Source organism: Tachyglossus aculeatus, chromosome 1, assembly GCF_015852505.1.
Source record: "Tachyglossus aculeatus isolate mTacAcu1 chromosome 1, mTacAcu1.pri, whole genome shotgun sequence".
NCBI lineage: Eukaryota > Metazoa > Chordata > Mammalia > Monotremata > Tachyglossidae > Tachyglossus > Tachyglossus aculeatus.
Window position 1 is genome coordinate 72,276,888 of NC_052066.1, and position 19,265 is coordinate 72,296,152.

Here is a 19,265-nt window from a genome sequence, read left to right on the forward strand (position 1 = left end):
ATGGTACAATTTGCCCAAATCAATCAATGGTATTCATTGAGCACTCACTTTGTGCAGAGCGCAGTATTAAGTGCCCAAACTGAGTGGGGAATAATTTCAGGCTACCGGATTTCCCATCCAGTTTTCTGTAGGGTCAGGCCAGATGGAAGTTGTAGGATGGGCTTTGTAAACTGTTAAGGGGAACCGAAAACAAACAAAAAAAACAAACTGTAAGTGAGTTTCTGGTCATTTTATTCCAGGGAGTGAGAGCCGTGTCTTGCCTACAGAATGGGAGGGCTCCCCTTCCTACCCACTGCAGGCCCTCTCCGGGATGAAAAGAAAAAAAAAGACAATTGGAAATTGGTCTAAGTTTGGATAAATTTGCTCCCTCGGCAACCCCAAACCAAGTGCCGTGGTATGGGAGGATGAATCTATAACTTCATTTCTCTTCTCAGAAATAAATATTGAAGGAAAGAAATGTATCTGTCTTCCCAAATGATTGATGAGCCAATTCCCAGTCTGGGAGACTAACCGAATCTAGCAACAAATAAAGCCACGAGACCAAAACCCTGGAGATAAACTGGAAAGGGGCAATAAGTGTATCTTTATTGTTTGTTTGCGGGATATGCCATAAATAACTAATCACACAGTTGTGCAGTATATTCATTTTAAATAATCGTATAACAGTGATCAAATAGAATGCAACGGCGATCAGACAAACTACCAAAGCTAAAATTGGAGAGCCAAGTGACAAAGCTTCCTCCTCCCCGGGGCCATCATTGTGCCAGCTAGTGAGTGGAGCACTGCCATGAGGCTGAGTCCCAACCTCAGGCTTCTGTGACAGCCTGCGGGGATGACCATGTGGCTGCCCCGTAGGGGAATCAATTGGAGGACGGCAGACGAAAGAGAAGGGTTGAGTGTAATTTGATGCGTGGCTCCTGAAGAAAGCAAGCAGTCCCTGAGGAAGGCTGTCATTGAGGAACACTGAGGTTTCTTGGTCACAGCTGAAATGGTGTCAAGAAAATCCTGTGGTCAGGTGGGTGTCCCGTGGCCTCCTTCTGTCACCTCTAGTGAGAATCCAAGACGAATTTTTTAGATTTGGGGGGGAATTTAAGTGAGGTGTATGAGCGAGGCAGAAGAAAGCCCCGGCCTATAGTGCTAGGGACCGTAAAGATGCAGTGTGGAATTATGATATCAATAACTCTTCTTCATCAATATTTAATCTTAGATTAGTGCTATATCAACATCCAGCTATAATTTTGAACTCCGCTACTCTGCTTTGAATCCTGAATTCTCAGGATCTGGTCGTGCTCCTCTTTAATCTGGGGACATAATTTAATAGAAAGTTTTCATCAAGCCTCAGGTCATTTGGCCCTGACGGACCATCCTCTATCACTTTCATCTCAGGGGACTCGGGACCCTCTCCCACTTCGGATTAGCATTGGTTTTTCATTCGCAAATCTCCCTTGGGTAGCTTCCAAGCACTATGAACTAGCTCACTTTCTCTTCACTGTTTTCCTAATGCCATTAGGTGCCCGGTGAAGCCAATCCAGCAAATATGATAGTGAAACTCAGCCAGCTGACCAGTTTGCTGTCCTCTATCGAAGACAAGGTACGGTGTGTCAAAGGATCGCTTTTCTCTATCTCCTTCTGGTATCTCCTGATCTCCTCAGTTCTGTCTTTTCTCTCCTTGCAGTAGTCCACTAGCTATACTATGTACTGTGATTTTCCTTCATTCCTACTTAAAATCTCAGGTTGACAGGCCTTGTACATTGTTTCAGGTAAAGACATTATTGGTGGAAGGTCCTGAATCAACACATCGACGTTCGCTCATCCCTCCCGTCACCTTTGAGGTAAATGGCAGCTAAGAGGATACTTTCTGACTAAGAACGGAAGCTCAGTGAGTTCATATCTACGTTGAAGTCCCCTGGTTTCTGTGGCAGAGAAACCCAGCAGGAAGTGCCTGAATATGAAATGAGCTTGAAGGGCAGCAAAAAATCATTTGGGTAGTCAGTGAGAGTTGTTAAACACTATAATGGACGTGCAAATAAGTGGCTTTGGAAATTCATTCATATATTCAATCATTTATGGAGTGCTTACTGTGTGCAGAGCACTGCACTAAGCGCTTGGGAAGTACAAGTTGGCAACATATAGAGACGGTCCTTACCCAACAGCGGGCCCACAGTCTAGAATGGGGAGACAGACAACAAAACAAAACATGAGGACAGGTGTCAAGTCATCAGAATAAATAGAAATAAAGCTAGATGCACGTCATTAACAAAATAAATAGAATAGTAAATATGTACAAGTAAAATAGAGTAACAAATCTGTACAAACATATATACAGGTGTCCTGGGGAGGGGAAGGAGGTAAGGTAGGGGGATGGGGAGGAGGAGAGGAAAAAAGGGGCTCAGTCTGGAAAAAAGGGGGCTCAGGGAATGAGTAGTGTGATGGTTACTGACGCAGTGGCGGCAACACACGGCAATTTCCTGGCTGTCTGATGAGTCCGATTTAGGGAGAGAAACTAAAAAGGGTATTCCAGGCATAGTCTGTTTCCTCAAGTGCAAAGGCTTATGGAGTCTTTCAAAGAGTGGGTGAAGTCTTGCTCAAAGAGTTAGGCCTTCTAATGGGACAAGCCCAACAACACAGCAAGGATCTGTCCTTTGGTGCAAACAGTGTGACAGGTTGGTATCATATTGGCATTTTTAAGCCAGAGTTTGAAAACAAAAGACAGGGGTTTTTTTTGTTTTTTCTTTTTAAGTTTTTGTGCGAATATACATATAGGTACATATAGATAGATATATAGATACATAAATCCATACACACAGAAAGATCAGGATCAAGAAATGGAAGCAACAGGCCTGGATAGTTTACAGACTGGACAAGAAGCAGAGTGGCTAGAAAAGCAGCGTGGCTCAGTGGAAAGAGCAGGGGCTTGGGTGTCAGAGGTCATGGGTTCTAATCCTGGCTCTGCCACTTGTCGGCTATGTGACTTTGATCATCATCATCATCAATCATATTTATTGAGCGCTTACTATGTGCAGAGCACTGTACTAAGTGCTTGGGAAGTACAAATTGGCAACATATAGAGACAGTCCCTACCCAACAGTGGGCTCACAGTCTAAAAGGGGGAGACAGAGAACAAAACCAAACATACTAACAAAATAAAATAAACAGAATAGATATGTACAAATAAATTAAATAAATAAATAAATAGAGTAAAAAAATATGTACAAACATATATACATATATACAGGTGCTGTGGGGAAGGGAGGGAGGTAAGATGGGGGGATGGAGAGGGGGACGAGGGGGAGAGGAAGGAAGGGGCTCAGTCTGGGACTTCTCTGTGCCTCAGTGCCTCAGTTACCTCATCTGTAAAATGGGGATTAAGATTGTGAGTCCCACATGGAACAAGCTGATCACCTTGTATCCTCCCCAGCGCTTAGAACAGTGTTTTGCACATAGTATGCGCTTAACAAATACCAAAATTATTATTATAAGAGGTCCCTGAATAATCAAGAATCAGCTTTATTCATTTAGGGAAGGTGCTCTTCACAGTGAATATGGCTGAGATGAAGGCAGTCATGTGATGAATTTTTTTTTCCTCTTTTCTCTAGGTGAAAGCAGAATCTCTGGGAATTCCTCAGAAAATGCAGCTCAAAGTGGATGTTGAGACTGGAAAATTGATTATCAAAAAATCCAAGGACGGTCCAGAAGACAAATTCTTCAGCCACAAGAAAAGTAAGATAGCCTCAATCAGTTATGATCTGTTGGGTTTATGACTTGCAGGCTAGAAGAGCAGAGGGTGGTAAAAATTGGCATGACTTTGGGAAGATCATATCCTGTCAGATTAATCTCTTTCTGCGACAAAACAGCAGGGCTGGGAGATGGAGGGGAACACTGTCATCAGTCTTGACTTTAGCAAAGGTCATGACTCTTGCGCCTCAAAGACACACATATATCAGAGAACTGGAAAAATAATAATAATAATGATGATGGTATTTAAGCGCTTACTATGTGCAAAGCACTGTTCTAAGCGCTGGGGGGGATACAAGGTGATCAGGGCTCACGGTTTTAATCCCCATTTTACAGATGAGGGAACTGAGGCTTAGAGAAGTTAAGTGACTTGCCCAATGTCACACAGCAGACAGGTGGCGGAGCCAGGATTCGAACCCATGACCTCTTACCCCAGAGTCCGGGAGTCACACTGCTTCTCTTAAGACTGTGAACCCTATTTGAGACAGAGACTGTGTTCAACCTGATTACCTTGCATCTATCCCAGCGCTTAGTACAGTGCCTAGAACACAGTAAGCGCTTAACAAATACCACAAATATTATTATTATTATTAGATGCTGGCACTAGCAGCAGCGTAGGAAGGGACCTGGGTTTTCATCCCAGCTCTGTCACTTGCCTGCTGTGTGACCTTCACTTCTCTATGCCTCAGTTACGTCATCTGTATAATGGGGATTCAGACAACAAGCCTCTTGTGGCACATGGACTGTGTCCAATTTCATTGGCTCGTATCTATCCCAGTGCTTAGTACAGTGCCTGGCACTTAGTAAGTACTTAACTAATACTATAAAAAAAGAACCTCTTGGGGCAGGCCTGGCCCTAGGAAGGGGGTAAAAATGTTGGAAGAGCCCTCTTTTCCTGGGTTTCTTGGAGAATAGTTAAGATGTTCTCATAAGCAATCATACTGGCACAGGTACTTAACAATTGAATAAAATGTGAGTTTTAAGAGGTGCCCTGATCTTGTAGAGGGGCTAGAGGAATGAGGAGATGAGCCGGGTTCATATCCCGGCTCCGCCAATTGCCAACTGTGTGACTTTGGGCAAGTCCCTTAACTTCTCTGTGCCTCAGTGACCTCATCTGGAAAATGGGGATTAAGACTGTGAGCCCCCCGTGGGACAACCTGATCACCTTGTAGCCTCCCCAGCACTTAGAACAGTGCTCTGCACATAGTAAGCACTTAATAAATGCCATCATCATTATTTTGATTATTAACCCCCATTTTACGGACGAGGTAACTGTGGCACAGAGAAGTGAAGCGACTTTCCCAAGGTCACACAGCAGACAAGTGCGGAGCCAGGATTAGAACCCATTTCTTTCCAACTCCCAGACCTGTGCTTTATCCTCTAGGCCGTGCTGCACCCCTGCTCTGTGGAGCCAGCAGCTTTATCGGCAAGGGGTAAAAATTCTGGCGGGAACCCCTTGCGCTGCTGAAACCGCATGGGCAGAAGCAGAGATCAAAGCAGCCATAGCTGGCACAAAGGAATGAGTCAGACAAAATCATATGTCTGGGAACAGATGCATTGTGGAGGGTCTCTTTGCAGATCATCAATACTGATTTCTGACCAGCACTAATGAAAAAAAACCAATGGCAGGAACCATCTCTCATATTGAGGAAAAGCTATCATTAGTCGCCTCTTGGGAGTCACGGGTCAGTAAGGGGCTGAACTTTCAATCACCATAGGACGCTTAATTCGGCAGGTTTCTCAATCGAGGTTGTTGATAAAGAATATTAATTGGATTGGTGACACTCTCTAACCCTTGCATAAAAAGCTCAAAGTGAACCTTCTCCCTCTTCATTAACTCAGTTGTTATGGCTTCCATATTCTGTTAAGTTCTACAGCTCATCAAGTCCCAGAAGTTTCCTAACAAGTTAGTGATTGTGGTGGAGACCGAAAAGGAGAAAACTCTACGGAAAGAATATATTTTTGCTGATTCCAAGGTAGGTGACACATCCTTCGTTCCAAAAGAGGACTCCATCTTTTTTTTTTGCATTGTTCTTCTACAGCCAAGGGAGATTACCGATTAGATATTCCATCCTGCAGAGCCTGACTTACTTGCTGGTTGGTTTTGCATCTAGAATGATCTTGTATCCTAAATTCTACATTCCCAGTTACCTAGTGGCCTCTGAGTCCGCAAGAGTTATGTTTGGGATGAACTTATCTGGAACTCAAACTGACACTTCCCCAAGAACAGAAGGAGGATGTGAAAAAGGCCCATTTTCAAATTTAGCCCCAAATCTACTGAGTGATCTGATCAGATAGGCGATTGCTAGTATTAGTTCAACACTAATCGATTACTACTGCTACTACTAATACTACTAATAGAGAAGCAGCATGGCTTAGTGGAAAGAGCAAGGACTTTGGAGTCAGAGGTCATGGGTTCGAATCCTTACTCTGCCACTTGTCAGCTGTGTGACTTTGGGCAAGTCACTTCACTTCTCTGGGCCTCAGTTACCTCATCTGTAAAATGGGGGTGAAGACTGTGAGCCCCCTGTAGGACAACCTGATCACCTTGTATACCCCCAATGCTTTGAATAGTGCTTTGCACATAGTAAGCACTTAATAAATGCCATTATTATTATTATTATTACTACTGGTTCGCTAGTAGTGTCCTGTGAGGACCCAGGTATGTTTGGGGGTGGATGTAGTAGTAATAGTATTAAGTGCTTACTCTATGCAAAACACTGTATTGAGTGTTGGCAAAGAGTACACAGATGGACGCTGTCCCTCAAGGAGCCCACAATCTGTTAATAATAATAATAATGGTATTTATTAAGCACTTACAATGTGCCAAGCGCTGTTGTAAGCACTGGGGTGGATACAAGTAAATTAGGTTGGACACAGTCTTTGTCCCATATGGGGCTCACAGTCTCAATCCCCGTTTTACATAAGAGGTGACTGAGGCACAGAGAAGTTAATTGATTTGACCAATGTCACACAGCAGACAAGTGACAAAGCTGGAATTAGAACCTAGGTCCCTCTCATTCCTGGGCCCATGCTCTACCCACTAGGCTATACTGCTTCTCTATTAAGTCTAAGCAATTCTGAGGACACAGGGTAGGAATATGAACGTAGAGGTAGAGCTGAAGAATATGCACCAGAGAGCTCAGTCTCCCACTCTTCAACCCCCAAGGGCTATAGGGGACTGCAGGGCCCAGGGAGAGGGGAGTGAAATCCAGAGGAAAGCTGTGTTCTGGAACCGTTCTTTGAATATTTCCTAGGTGGCAGGATGTAAAGGATAAACTCTACCTTCCTGCAGCCTAGTAGTAATAATCAATTCTATTTATCGAGTGCTTATTGCATGCAGGGTACTGTACTAAGCACTTGGGAGAGTACAACACAACATAGCAGACACATTCCCTGCCCACAGTGAAATTACACTCTAGACGAGAAGCTTACAGTTTAAAGGAGGAGCTTATAGTCTAAAGGACAGCTTACATAGCAACAACTGGCATCATGCATTGTAGCAAGCGCTTGGGAAAGTACAGCATGAAGAGGTAATATATTCTCAAATTATAGGGAGCTTAAACTCTTACAGAGAATACCAAGCAGGGGGGAAGAGCAGGAGATTGTAAACTCCTCCCCTAGACTGTAAAATCTTTAAGGACAGGGATCATATAAGCCTCTAATGGCATACTCTCCCAAGGGCTTAGCTCAGGGTTCTTCACCCTGTAAGCACTCAATAGATACCACTGATCAATTCAGTGAATGAGGGGATAGCCATGGGAAAGTCAACAGTGAGATACATTGGAAGGTTAGCTTTTTAATGTCTGTCTTTCCCTTGAAGACTGTCAGCTCCTCATGGGTGGGGATTGTGTCTACCAACTGTGTTGAATTGTAGTTTTCCAAGCATTTAGCATAATGCTCTGCATGCAGTAAGCACTCAATAAATGCTATGGAGTGAGGGACAAAGAGAGCAAATTGGGGAAGAGTGGGTGAAGGGAGATATTGCAAGGAGGGGTGCCAAGGAGAGGGTTGCCTAGGAAATGAAGGGGATGAAGTTAGAAAGAAACAATTATGTGAGACCAGCAACTGTGTGAAGCTGGCCAGCTGGGAAGATCAAGAAGCTCAGCAATCTCAGAGAATGTCCTCGAGATGCATCTTTTGAGAGGCAGGAGTATCAGTGGCTTCTTTGGAGAGCAATTATTCATTCAATCGTGTTTATTGAGCACTTACTGTGTGCAGAGCACTGTTCTAAGCATTTGGGAAGTACAAGTCGACATCATAATAGAGACGGTCCCTACCCAACAACGGGCTCACAATCTAGAAAGTATCCTTTGCTCTCAGAGTACTGTAGTTATTCTTCTGTTGAGCCTGTTAGTAAGCCCTGCTGTTTTCTAAAGAAGCTTGTGTTCTGGGACTGAAAGCAGAAAATTTTGGGTGCAATCGAATCAAAGTTTATAAATGTCTACATGATCATTTCTATCTAGAAGAGAGAGGGGTTTTGCCAGCTTCTCCAGCAGATGAAGAACAAACACTCAGAGCAACCAGAACCTGACATGATCACAATCTTCATTGGAACCTGGAATATGGGTATGACCACATCAGTTCATTTTCTAATAGTTCCTTCCCCACTGCTTTCAAGCATGCCCTGTATCAAGAGCCCCCGGCTCTTACCAACCAGGACTTTCCTCAGTGACAAGTAGAGTCAAACCAAATCACCAATCACCAAGGTTACTGTAGAAAGTTTTACTTAGTTTTTACCAATGTGCAAGGAAGTGGCACATACACACTGTCACTCACTCTGCTCCACCAAGGGTCCAGTACCAGTCTGCTGGTCAAGGGAGCCAGTTGGGAAAAGTTTCTGGCAAAGAGGACTGCTTATGCTGCAGGCCTCCTCTGCACGCTGCTTCCCCCAAGTGCTGCTTCCCTCATGCTGTGTCCCTCTAAATGCTGCTTCTCCCCAGCGCTGCTTTCTCCTTAATGCTGCTTCCCCTTTCTCAAGAGTCAAACCGACTGTCTTTTATCTGCCTTGGGCATCACAGCAGTGGTTCTACATAGTAGTTATTGATTAGTCCGGGCCCGTTATTGGGTCGCGCAGGGAGAGACGCCACATCTCCCTCCGAGCTCCGACCTGCCCAGAAGTAGAGCACCCCTGTTCTTTCGAGACTTTCTTCTTTGCCTTTGTTGTTCACAGGATCACAGTTACTAGTAAAGCAATTTGTTCCAGACTCACCACACCCTGTATCCCCTAGCCTAAAAAAACCCCGAAAACTTCCCTAGAATCTGTCTCCCTCCAGTTATTACTCCATTTCCCACCTACTATTTCTTTCTAAACTGCTTGAGTAAGGTGTCTTACACGCACAGCCACCACTTCTTCTCCTCCAATTTTCTCCTCAACCCCTGGCCACCGGCTTCTGCCCCTTTCACTCCATGGAAATTCCCTCTCTAAGTGTACCATTCATTCATTCAATTGTATTTATTGAGTGCTTACTGTGTGCAGAACACTGCACTGAGAGCTTGGGAGAGTATAATACAACAATAAACGGACACATCCCCTGCCCGCAATGAGCTTGCAGTCTAGAGTTGGGGGAGTCAGACATTTATATAAATAAATAAATTACAGATATGTACATAAGTGCTGTGGGGCTAGGAGAGGTGAAGAACAAAGAACAAAGTCAGGGAGATGCAGAAGGGAGTGGGAGAAGAAGAAAGCAGGGAGCTTAGGAAAGGACTCCGGGAGGAGATGTGCGTTCAACAAGGCTTTGAAGGAGGGGAGAGTAATTGTCTGTCAGATTTGAGAAGGGGAAGACATCCCAGGCCAGAGGCAGGATGGGGGCGAGGGGTTGGCATTCAGATAGGCAAAATTGAAGCACAGTTAGAAGGTTACCATTAGAGGAGTGAAGTGTGAGGGCTGGGTTGTCATAGCAGAGAAGTGAAGTGAGAGTGGGCAAGGTGATGGATTGCTTTAAAGCAATTGATGAGGAGTTTTTGTTTGATGCAGAGGTGGATGGACAACCAACCATCTCCTTCTTGCCAGATCCAGTGGTCTCTACAACATCCTGATTCTCCTTGACTTCTCAGCTTCTTTCATCACTGTGGACTACCCCCTTCTTCTGGAAACATTATCTAATCTTGGCTTTATTGACACCGTCCTTTCCCGGTTCTCCTCTTATCTTTCTGGCCATTCCTTCTCAGCCTCTTTCACGGGTTCCTCCTCTGCCTCCCACCCTCTCACAGTTGGGGGTCCCTCAAGGCTCAATTTTGGGTCCCCTTCTACTCACCATCTACACCCACTCCCTTGGAGAATTCATTCGTTCCCATGGCTTCAACTACCAGCTCTAAGCAGATGATTTTTAGACTGTGAGCCCACTTTTAGACTGTGAGCCCACTGTTGGGTAGGACTGTCTCTATATGTTGCCAACTTGTACTTCCCAAGTGCTTAGTACAGTGCTCTGCACACAGTAAGCGCTCAATAAATGCGATTGATGATGATGATGATGATTCCCAAATCAATATCTCCAGTTCTTATCTTTCTCCTCCGCAGTTTCAAATTTCCTGCTGCTCTCAGGATATCTCTACTTGGATGTCCTACCAGTACCCCCGAATTAACATATCCAAAAAAGAATTCCTCATCTTCTCACCCAAACCCTGCCTTCCCCATGATTTTCCCATCACTGTAGACCACACCACCATTCTCCATCTCACAAGCCCATAACCTTGGCATTATTCTCTCGACTCATCTCTCTCATTCACCCCACAAATTCAGTCTGTCAGCAGATCCTGTCAATTCAACCTTCACAGAGGAATCTGTCCCGTCCTCTCCATCCAAACTTCTAATACACTGATTTAAGCACTTATCATATCCTGCCTTAACTACTGCATCAGCATCTTTGCTGATCTCCCTGCCTCCTGTCCCTCCCTCCCACAGTCCACTTCACTCTGCTGCCCAGCTCATTCTTTTCTATAAACAGGTCCATCTACATTTCATCGCTTCTAAAAACACCTACAATGTTTTCCCATCCACCTCGGCCTCAAACAGAAACTCCTTACCATCAGCTTTAAGGCACTCAATACCTTGGTCTTGCCTATCATGGCACTGTCTGCTTACCCACATCTTCACTTCAACCTGGAGCTCCCTTCCCCTTCATATCCAACAAACCACCACTCTCCCTAGTTTCAACACTCTCTTAAAATCACATTTCTTCCAAGAGGCTTTCTCATTCATTCATTCATTCATTCATTCAATTCAATCGTATTTATTGAGCGCTTAACTGTGTGCAGAGCACTGTACTAAGCACTTGGGAGAGTACAATGCAAAACTAAACAGACACATTATCTGCTCACAGTGAACCTACAGTCTAGAGGATAAAGCCCTCTGATGAAGTCATTTCCCCTGTTTGCTCATAATAATAATAATAATAATAATAATGGCATTTGTTAAGCACTTACGATGTGCAAAGCACTGTTCTAAGCGCTGGCGAGGATACAAAGTGATCAGGTTGTCCCACGTGGGGCTCACAGTCTTAATCCCAATTTTACAGATGAGGTAACTGAGGCACAGAGAAGTTAAGTGACTTGCCCAAGTCACACAGCTGACAAGCGGCGGAGCCAGGATTTGAACCCATGACCACTGACTCCCAAGCCTGTGCTCTTTCCATTGAGCCACACACTTCTCTAAGCCTGCACTTCTCATCCTTCTGCATCACTTAGACACTCAGAGCTGTATCCCTTAAGTACTAGATATTCACCCCACCCTCAGCTCCAAACACTTTGGTACATATCCCAGCACTTAGAACAGTGCTTGGCACATAGTAAGAGCTTAACAAATACCATTATTATTATTATATCCCTTTATTCTGCCAGTTCCCCAAAGACATTTATTTTAATGCCTGTCTCCTCCTTAGAAAAGCTCCATGTGGACAGGAATCATGTTTACCAACTCTGTCAAATTGTTCCCTCCCAAACACGTAGTACGGTGCTCAGCACACAGATCTCAATAAATACAATTGATTCATCTATTCCTCTGGCCCTTCCCCATACTGGTCGAAATAATAACAGTTGGGTAATAAGTGATGTTTATCTCTGCTCTCAGTAAATCCAGTGTCTCTGTTCAATAAGGCTAACCTGAAGAAATTCCAAGAATATATATCACAGAGCTCTTCCTGGTTTCTATAGCAACCTTAAAAATTGCTTTCAAAAACTCTTTTGGCCTGTAGAAACTGTTCGATGCCCCTCACTATCACCGGATTTTCTTCAGACATGCCCGTGTCATCAGTGGCATACTGTACCTGGTGAATGCTTTATCATCTTGGTGAAATGCTTTGCACTCAATAAATACCTTTGATTGATAGTCTGGAGATCAAATTTTCAGTTATGAAAAAATGTGATGCCTCCAAATTTATTTCAGGTCTATCCTTGTTTCTTTTAGGGCTGGGCATAGGAGCAGGTGCTGCTCTAATAGGGCTACAACTCTTTATAAATTTTGTTGTTTATGAAAAAGGAAGAATATTGATCTCTATTTTCCTGGTAATTCAATTCTAAACTACCTTACATTTGTCTAACAGTTAACTTGCTGCAAGAGAATTATTCTCTTCGGGCAAGAGAAAAATGTTTCTCCCATTTACATTAGATGAGCCTGAGATCATGTTGACTGGAGGATTTGAGGGGAGGTGGTTCAGAGGTGTTATTTGAATTACATAACTTATTTAATGTTGATTTTGCCTATAAGGCTCGATCCTACCAACATTAGCATGAGGCTTATCCTGTACACTTTGGGGACAAACAAAATTTTCGTCACAGCATCATTCATGTTGTTGAATGGAGTGAGTGACGTCACATCCAAGACTTGGGAGAATATGTCAGAAACAAGACCCACGATCTTTGCTGAACAAGTGTTTGCAATCTAATTTTTTTCTGAAAATATGCCCCAAAAAGTATTTGCTCCATGCAACTACATCCAATTATGTTCAGAAATTGGCTCTTCTTCATAACTTGAATCATATTATTTCAACTAACCTTTTCCTTTCAAGTTTGAAAGAAGTACAGCTTCCCTAAGCCCCATGTCATAGTAGCTGGCATAAATTTCCCTTAGTTTTTTCATATTTAGAACCTTCTTTTTGTTGCTTTTTTCGATAAAATGAGCTGTTCCCTAGAGTTTGATGCGTTAGCAGTGAACTAGAGGTATTGATAACTTTAGATGAAAGCAAGTTATTACCATCTGACTCTGTGAGTGTTTATACGTGACTGCATAACCCCCACACCTCTCCCACCCCCTGTTTTTAGTTCCCTGCTGAAGTTGACTGAAAGTATGTTGACTCATTTTGGGTATGGATTTGCTTTTGCAGGTGATGCGCCTCCTCCCAAGAAGATCACGTCCTGGTTTCTGTCCAAGGGGCAGGGAAAGACCCGGGATGACTCAGCTGACTACATCCCCCATGACATCTATGTGATCGGTACCCAGGAAGATCCCCTGGGGGAGAAGGAGTGGCTTGAGATACTGAAGCATTCTCTGCAGGAGATCACCAGTATCAGCTTTAAAATGGTGAAGAGATTCTCTTCTTTTTTTTTTTTTTTTACCGAGTACAGTCCGCCAATTGTCAGCTGTGAGACTTTGGGCAGGTCACTTAACTTCTCTGTGCCCCAGTTACCTCATCTGTAAAATGGGGATTAAGACTGTGAGCCCCACGTGGGACAAACTGATCACCTTGTAACCTCCCCAGCGCTTAAAACAGTGCTTTGCACTTAGTAAGCGCTTAACAAATACGATCATCATCATCAATCAATCAATCAATCGTATTTATTGAGCGCTTACTGTGTGCAGAGCACTGTACTCGGGAAGTACAGGTTGGCAACATATAGAGACGCTCCCTACCCAGCAGTGGGCTCACAGTCTAGAAGGGGGAGACAGAGAACAAAACCCAAACATATTAACAAAATAAAATAAATAGAATAGATATGTACAAGTAAAATAAATAGAGTAATAAATCTGTACAAACATATAAATATATATACAGGTGCTGTGGGGAAGGGAAGGAGGTAAGGCTAGGGGGCAGGGGGTCAGTCCTGAACCCCAGTAGTGATTTCGAATCAGTCAATCCATCGTATTTTTTGAGTGCTTTCAGTGCACAGAATACTGTACTAAGTGCTCGGGAAAATACAATATATAGAGAGTTGGTAGACAGGTTCCCAACCCACAGGGAGCTTACAGTTTAGAGCTAACAGTTGAGAAGGAAATGGGTGGTTCAAGGAGGAGGGGCATAGAATCTGCCCCATCACCCCAAGAGCTTGTTTTTAGAAAGAGGTTATATCATCAAAACTGCCTGGTGACTTGGGTTTACCAAAGAGCTCGTTTCCCCATAGTAACATTTTCATATTGGTAATAATTAGTAAGAAGAAGAATTGTGGTATTTCTTAAATGCTTACTTTGTGCCAGGCACTGTACTAAGTGCTGGGGTCGATACAAGCCAATTGGGTTGGACACACAGTCCCTGTCCTGCATGGGGCTCAAGCCCCATTTTGCAGTTGAGGAAACCGAGGCGTAGAGAATTCATTCATTCATTCATTCAGTCATATTTATTGAGCGCTTACTGTGTGTAGCTGTACGAAGCGCTTGGGAAGTACAAGTTGGCAACATGTAGGGACAGTCCCTACCCAACAACGGGCTCCCAATCTAGAAGGGGGAGACAGAGAACAAAACACATATAGACAGGAGTCAAAATCATCAGAACAAATATAATTAAAGCTATATTCACATCATTAACAAAATTAATATTCATTCATTCAATTGTATTTATTGAGCGCTTACTGTGTGCAGAGCACTATACTAAGCGCTTGGGAAGTACAAGTTGGCAATATATAGAGACAGTCCCTACCCAACAATGGGCTCACAGTCTAGAAGGGAAGACAGACAACAAAACAAAACATGTGGACAGGTGGTCAAGTCGTCAGAACAAAAAGAATTAAAGCTAAATGCTATCTATTTAATAATAGAATAGTAAATATGTACAAGTAAAATATGTAGAATAGTAAATATGTACAAATAAAATAGAGTAATAAATCTGTACAAATATATACAAGTGTTGTGGGGAGGGGAAGGAGGTGGTGGGGAGGCTGGGGATGAGGAGGGGAAAACGGGGGCTCAGTCTGGGAAGAGGTGTACAGTGACTTGCCCAAGGTCATAAAGCAGAGAAGTGGTGGAGTCAGGATTAGAACCCATGACCTTCTGACTTCCATTATGCCGTGCTGCTGCTTTTCATGTATACTATGCGTGTATGTATATTTATGCACATATCGTGTACATATATGCACATCAATCAATTGTATTTATTGAGTGCTTAGTGTGTGCAGAGCACTGTACTGCATGCTTGGAAGAGTACAGTATAACAGAATTGGTAGACATGTTCCCTGCCCACAACAAGCTTACAGTCTAGAGGAACATATATAGTTGCCCTCTGTAGTCAAAGAAGATGTCACTGACCGTGTAGTTCATCATTATGGTATTTGTTAAGTGCTTATTGTGTGCCAAGCATTGGAAGTAGCATGGCCTAGTGGATAAGGACCGTTTCTATATGTTGCCGATTTGTACTTCCCAAGCGCTTAGTACAGTGCTCTGCACACAGTAAGCGCTCAATAAATACTATTGAATGAATGAATAGACCTTGGACCTGGAAGTCCGAAGGACCTGGGTTCTAATCCTCATTTCACCACTAGTCTGCTGTGTGATCTTGGGCAAGTCACTTAACTTCTCTGTGCCTCAGGTACCTCTTCTGTAAAATGGGGATTAAGACTGTGAGCACCATGTGGGACATGGACTGTGTCCAATCAGACATGGCTTGTATCTCCCCTAGTACCTAGTACAGTACCTGGCACATAGTAAGCACTTAACATATACCATTTAAAATAAAAAAGTACTGTACTAATTGCTGGGGTAGATGCAAGATAATTAGATCCCACATTAGGTTCACAGTCTAAGAGGGAGAACGGATATTGAATTGCCAAATTGTACTTTCCAAGTATTTATTACAGTGCTCTGCACACAGTAAGCGTTCAGTAAATACAATTGAATGAATGAATGAATGAGTCCCTGTTTTGCAAATGAGGGAACTGAAGTCCAGACAAGTTAAGTGACTTAATAATTATAATAATAATAGTAATGGTATTTATTAAGCACTTACTATGTGCAAAGCACTGTTCTAAGCACTGTGGAGGTTACAAGGTGATCAGGTTGTCCACGTGGGGCTCACAGTCTTAATCCCCATTTTCCAGATGAGGTAACTGAGGCCCAGGAAAGTGAAGTGACTTGCCCGAAGTCACACAGCTGACAAGTGGCGGAGCCGGGATTTGAACCCTTGACCTCTGACTCCAAAGCCCTTGCTCTTTCCACTGAGCCACGCTGTTCCCCTTGCTCAAGGTCACACCACAGAGAAGTGGTGGAGTACTTGTCTCATTTGTGCTCAGGTTCAACTATGAGTGCATATGTGGCTGAACAGGCCAATGCAGAATCCACTGTGCAGACAGGAAGGTTGTCCAGTGTTGTGCTGTGTAACTCCTGGTGCTGTTTTCCGTTTTGCCACTTTGTCTCTCTTTTCATATGAAGCTTTGGCTCCAAGAGAGCCATTCCATTCTTGAATGAAGTGGTCCATCCAGGTCTGTCTTCAGCAACTGAGTCTCAGTTTTCAGCTGGGATCCAGCATTGTCTGACACTTTATTTTATGATAATGATGTAAGCATTTAAGTGGGTGATAAACAGAGTTGACACCATTCATTCATTCATTCAATCGCATTTATTGAGCGCTTACTGTGTACAGAGCACTGTACTAAGCGCTTGGGAAGTACAAGTTGGCAACATATAGAGACGGTCCCTACCCAACAATGGGCTCACAGTCTAGAAGGGGGAGACAGACAGCAAAACAAAACATGTGGACCGATGTCAAGTCATCAGAACAAAGAGAATTAAAGCTAAATGCACATCATTGACAAAATAAATAGAATAGTAAATATGTACAAGTAAAATAAATAGAGTAATAACCACTTGTCAGCTGTGTGACTTTGGGCAAGTCACTTAACTTCTCTGTGCCTGTTACCTCATCTGTAAAATGATGATTGACTGTGAGCCTCTTGTGGGACAACCTGATCACCTTGTAACCACCACAGCACTTAGAACCGTGCTCTGCACATAGTAAGCGCTTAATAAATGCCATCAATTAATTAATTAATAAATCTGTACAAACATATATACAGGTGCTGTGGGAAGGAGAAGGAAGTAGGGCAGGGGGATGGGGAGGAGGAGAGGAAAAGGGGGGCTCAGTGTGGGAAGGCCTCCTAGAGGAGGTGAGCTCTCAGTAGGGCTTTGAAGGGAGGGAGAGAGCTAGCTTGGCGGATGTGCGGAGGGAGGGCATTCCAGGCCGGGGGGAGGACGTGGACTGGGGGGCGATGGTGGGGCAGGCGAGAATGAGGTACAGTGACCATTAATGATGTCCAAGTGATTCAGATGTATTTATTTTGTTTCCCCTGTTAGATTGCAATCCACACCCTCTGGAACATCCGGATTGTTGTTCTAGCAAAGCCTGAACATGAAAACAGGATCAGCCACATCTGCACAGATACCGTGAAGACGGGAATTGCCAACACTCTGGGTAAGATGGGGGAAGAATTACATTTCCTTTCACTTCATTGCCTATTTAGCTCCTTTTACCATTGCATCTATCATGATCATCGAATGTATTTATCGAGTGCTTACAATGTGCAGACCGCTGTACTAAGCTCTTGGGAGAGTACAATACAACAGAGTTGATAGACACTTTCCCTGCCTACATCAAGCAACCAATCAATGCTATTTATTGAGTGCTCACTATTCTCAGACCATTGCACTAAGCACTTGGGAGAGTTAAATATAAGAGAGTTGGCAGACATTTTTCCCTGTCCACATCTAGGCCAGTGTTTGCCCAAATTAGTTCTGATAGCTTGGGAATCTTTGTATGCGGGAAAGGGGAGAAATAGGAAAGGGGGGGCTTCACCTTGGTTGAATTCAAGGGAAAGAGCAGGATTGCCCGCTGTTGGGTAGGGACCATCTCTATATGTTGCCAACTTGTACTTCCCAAGCACTTAGTACAGTGCTCAATAAACATGATTGAATAAATGAATGAACCTGGAGATGGGAGGGTAAAAAAATATTGCTGAATCAATCAATGGTATTTATTGAGCACTTAGTGTATGCAGAGCACAGAGCACTAAGCCCTTGGGAGAAAACAATACAACGAAGTTAGCAGGCACGTTCTCTGCCCAAAACTAAAGGCACAAAGTGTGAGGATTCTAATAGATAAATATTGAAAGAGAGGTAGATTTATTAAAGAATCTAAAACAGCCCCTGGCAGTTTGGGAATCACTGATCTGGGGTCTTCAAAAAGTGTGTTAAAATGATCTTACTGTGTTTACTGATGGAGAAGAGTGAGACCTCTCCATGGAGGATTCTCAGATTTCTTACCACCAATTTCCACCTGTATTCCTCCTTCATTTTCCTTATCCTCATTTGCCCCCTGATTCTGATTCAGACCTATCTTATCCATGCCTTAACTTTAACTCTTATTCCTCCTCTTGACTCAATCCCACCCTAAAATCCAGAACCTTGGATTTATTTAGTTATCACCTGGTCTTTTACCATATCAGTATCAGAGACCAAAATAGAAATAAGGTGTCGGGTCTGTTAACAGTAACCTTCCTCCAACGGTTCCATCCATGAATCTGAAAGTTTCCCTCCTTTCTTCCCCTTTTATTCCCATTCCCCGCTTCTCCTGATAATAGTAATTATGGTATTTTATTAAGCACTTACTATGCGCTATGTGCAAAGAACTTGGGTCGATATAAAATAATCAGATTGAACAGAGTCCGTCTCCCACTCGGGACTCACAGTCTAAGAGGGAGGAAGAGCAAGTGTCTTCCCATTGTTCAGACAAGGATACTGAGGCACGGAGAGGTTAAGTGATTTGCCCAAAGTCACTGGCAGAGCTGAGGCTAAAATTTGCATTTTCTGACTCCTGATCCATGTTCATTCCACCAGATCGTGCTCCCTGTCTCTCTCTGCTTCTCGTCTAGCCCTCCCCAAGGTGTGGAACTTTGTGGGCAGATAATGTGTATAACAACTCGGTTGTATTTTACTCTCCCAAGAGCGTACTACAGTGCTCTGCACAGAATAAGCACTCAGTAAATATGATTGATTGGGAAATTCAGGTTTTCTAACATTGACGATTTTTCCGGTACACAGCTCCACTAGAGGACTTCAGAATTGACTTAGAAATAGTCCTTTCCTGGAGAAGACAACCCGCACTTATCTGTCTGTACAATTTGGTGAGGGAGTGAGTGTAGATAGAGAACAGAGGGAGACCAAGAACTGACCCTCATTCAAGCCTGTCCCGCCGTCAACCCCTGGCCCACGTCCTCCCCCGGCCCGGAATACCCTCCCTCCACACATCTGCCGAGCTAGCTCTCTTCCTCCCTTCAAAGCCCTACTGAGAGCTCACCTCCTCCAGGAGGCCTTCCCACACTGAGCCCCCTTT

At 43.7% G+C, this 19,265-nt stretch overlaps 1 protein-coding gene across 1 annotated transcript in view; it reads left to right on the plus strand.

Moving 5' to 3' along the window:
- Positions 1-19,265, plus strand: part of INPP5D (inositol polyphosphate-5-phosphatase D) — a 217,429-nt gene that overhangs the window by 135,518 nt on the left and 62,646 nt on the right. The window contains exons 7-13 of the mRNA XM_038749732.1: positions 1,511-1,591; positions 1,761-1,832; positions 3,597-3,720; positions 5,605-5,711; positions 8,202-8,304; positions 13,059-13,255; positions 17,231-17,348. Coding sequence (XP_038605660.1) covers positions 1,511-1,591; positions 1,761-1,832; positions 3,597-3,720; positions 5,605-5,711; positions 8,202-8,304; positions 13,059-13,255; positions 17,231-17,348 — 802 coding nt within the window. The remainder of the gene's footprint in view (positions 1-1,510; positions 1,592-1,760; positions 1,833-3,596; positions 3,721-5,604; positions 5,712-8,201; positions 8,305-13,058; positions 13,256-17,230; positions 17,349-19,265) is intronic.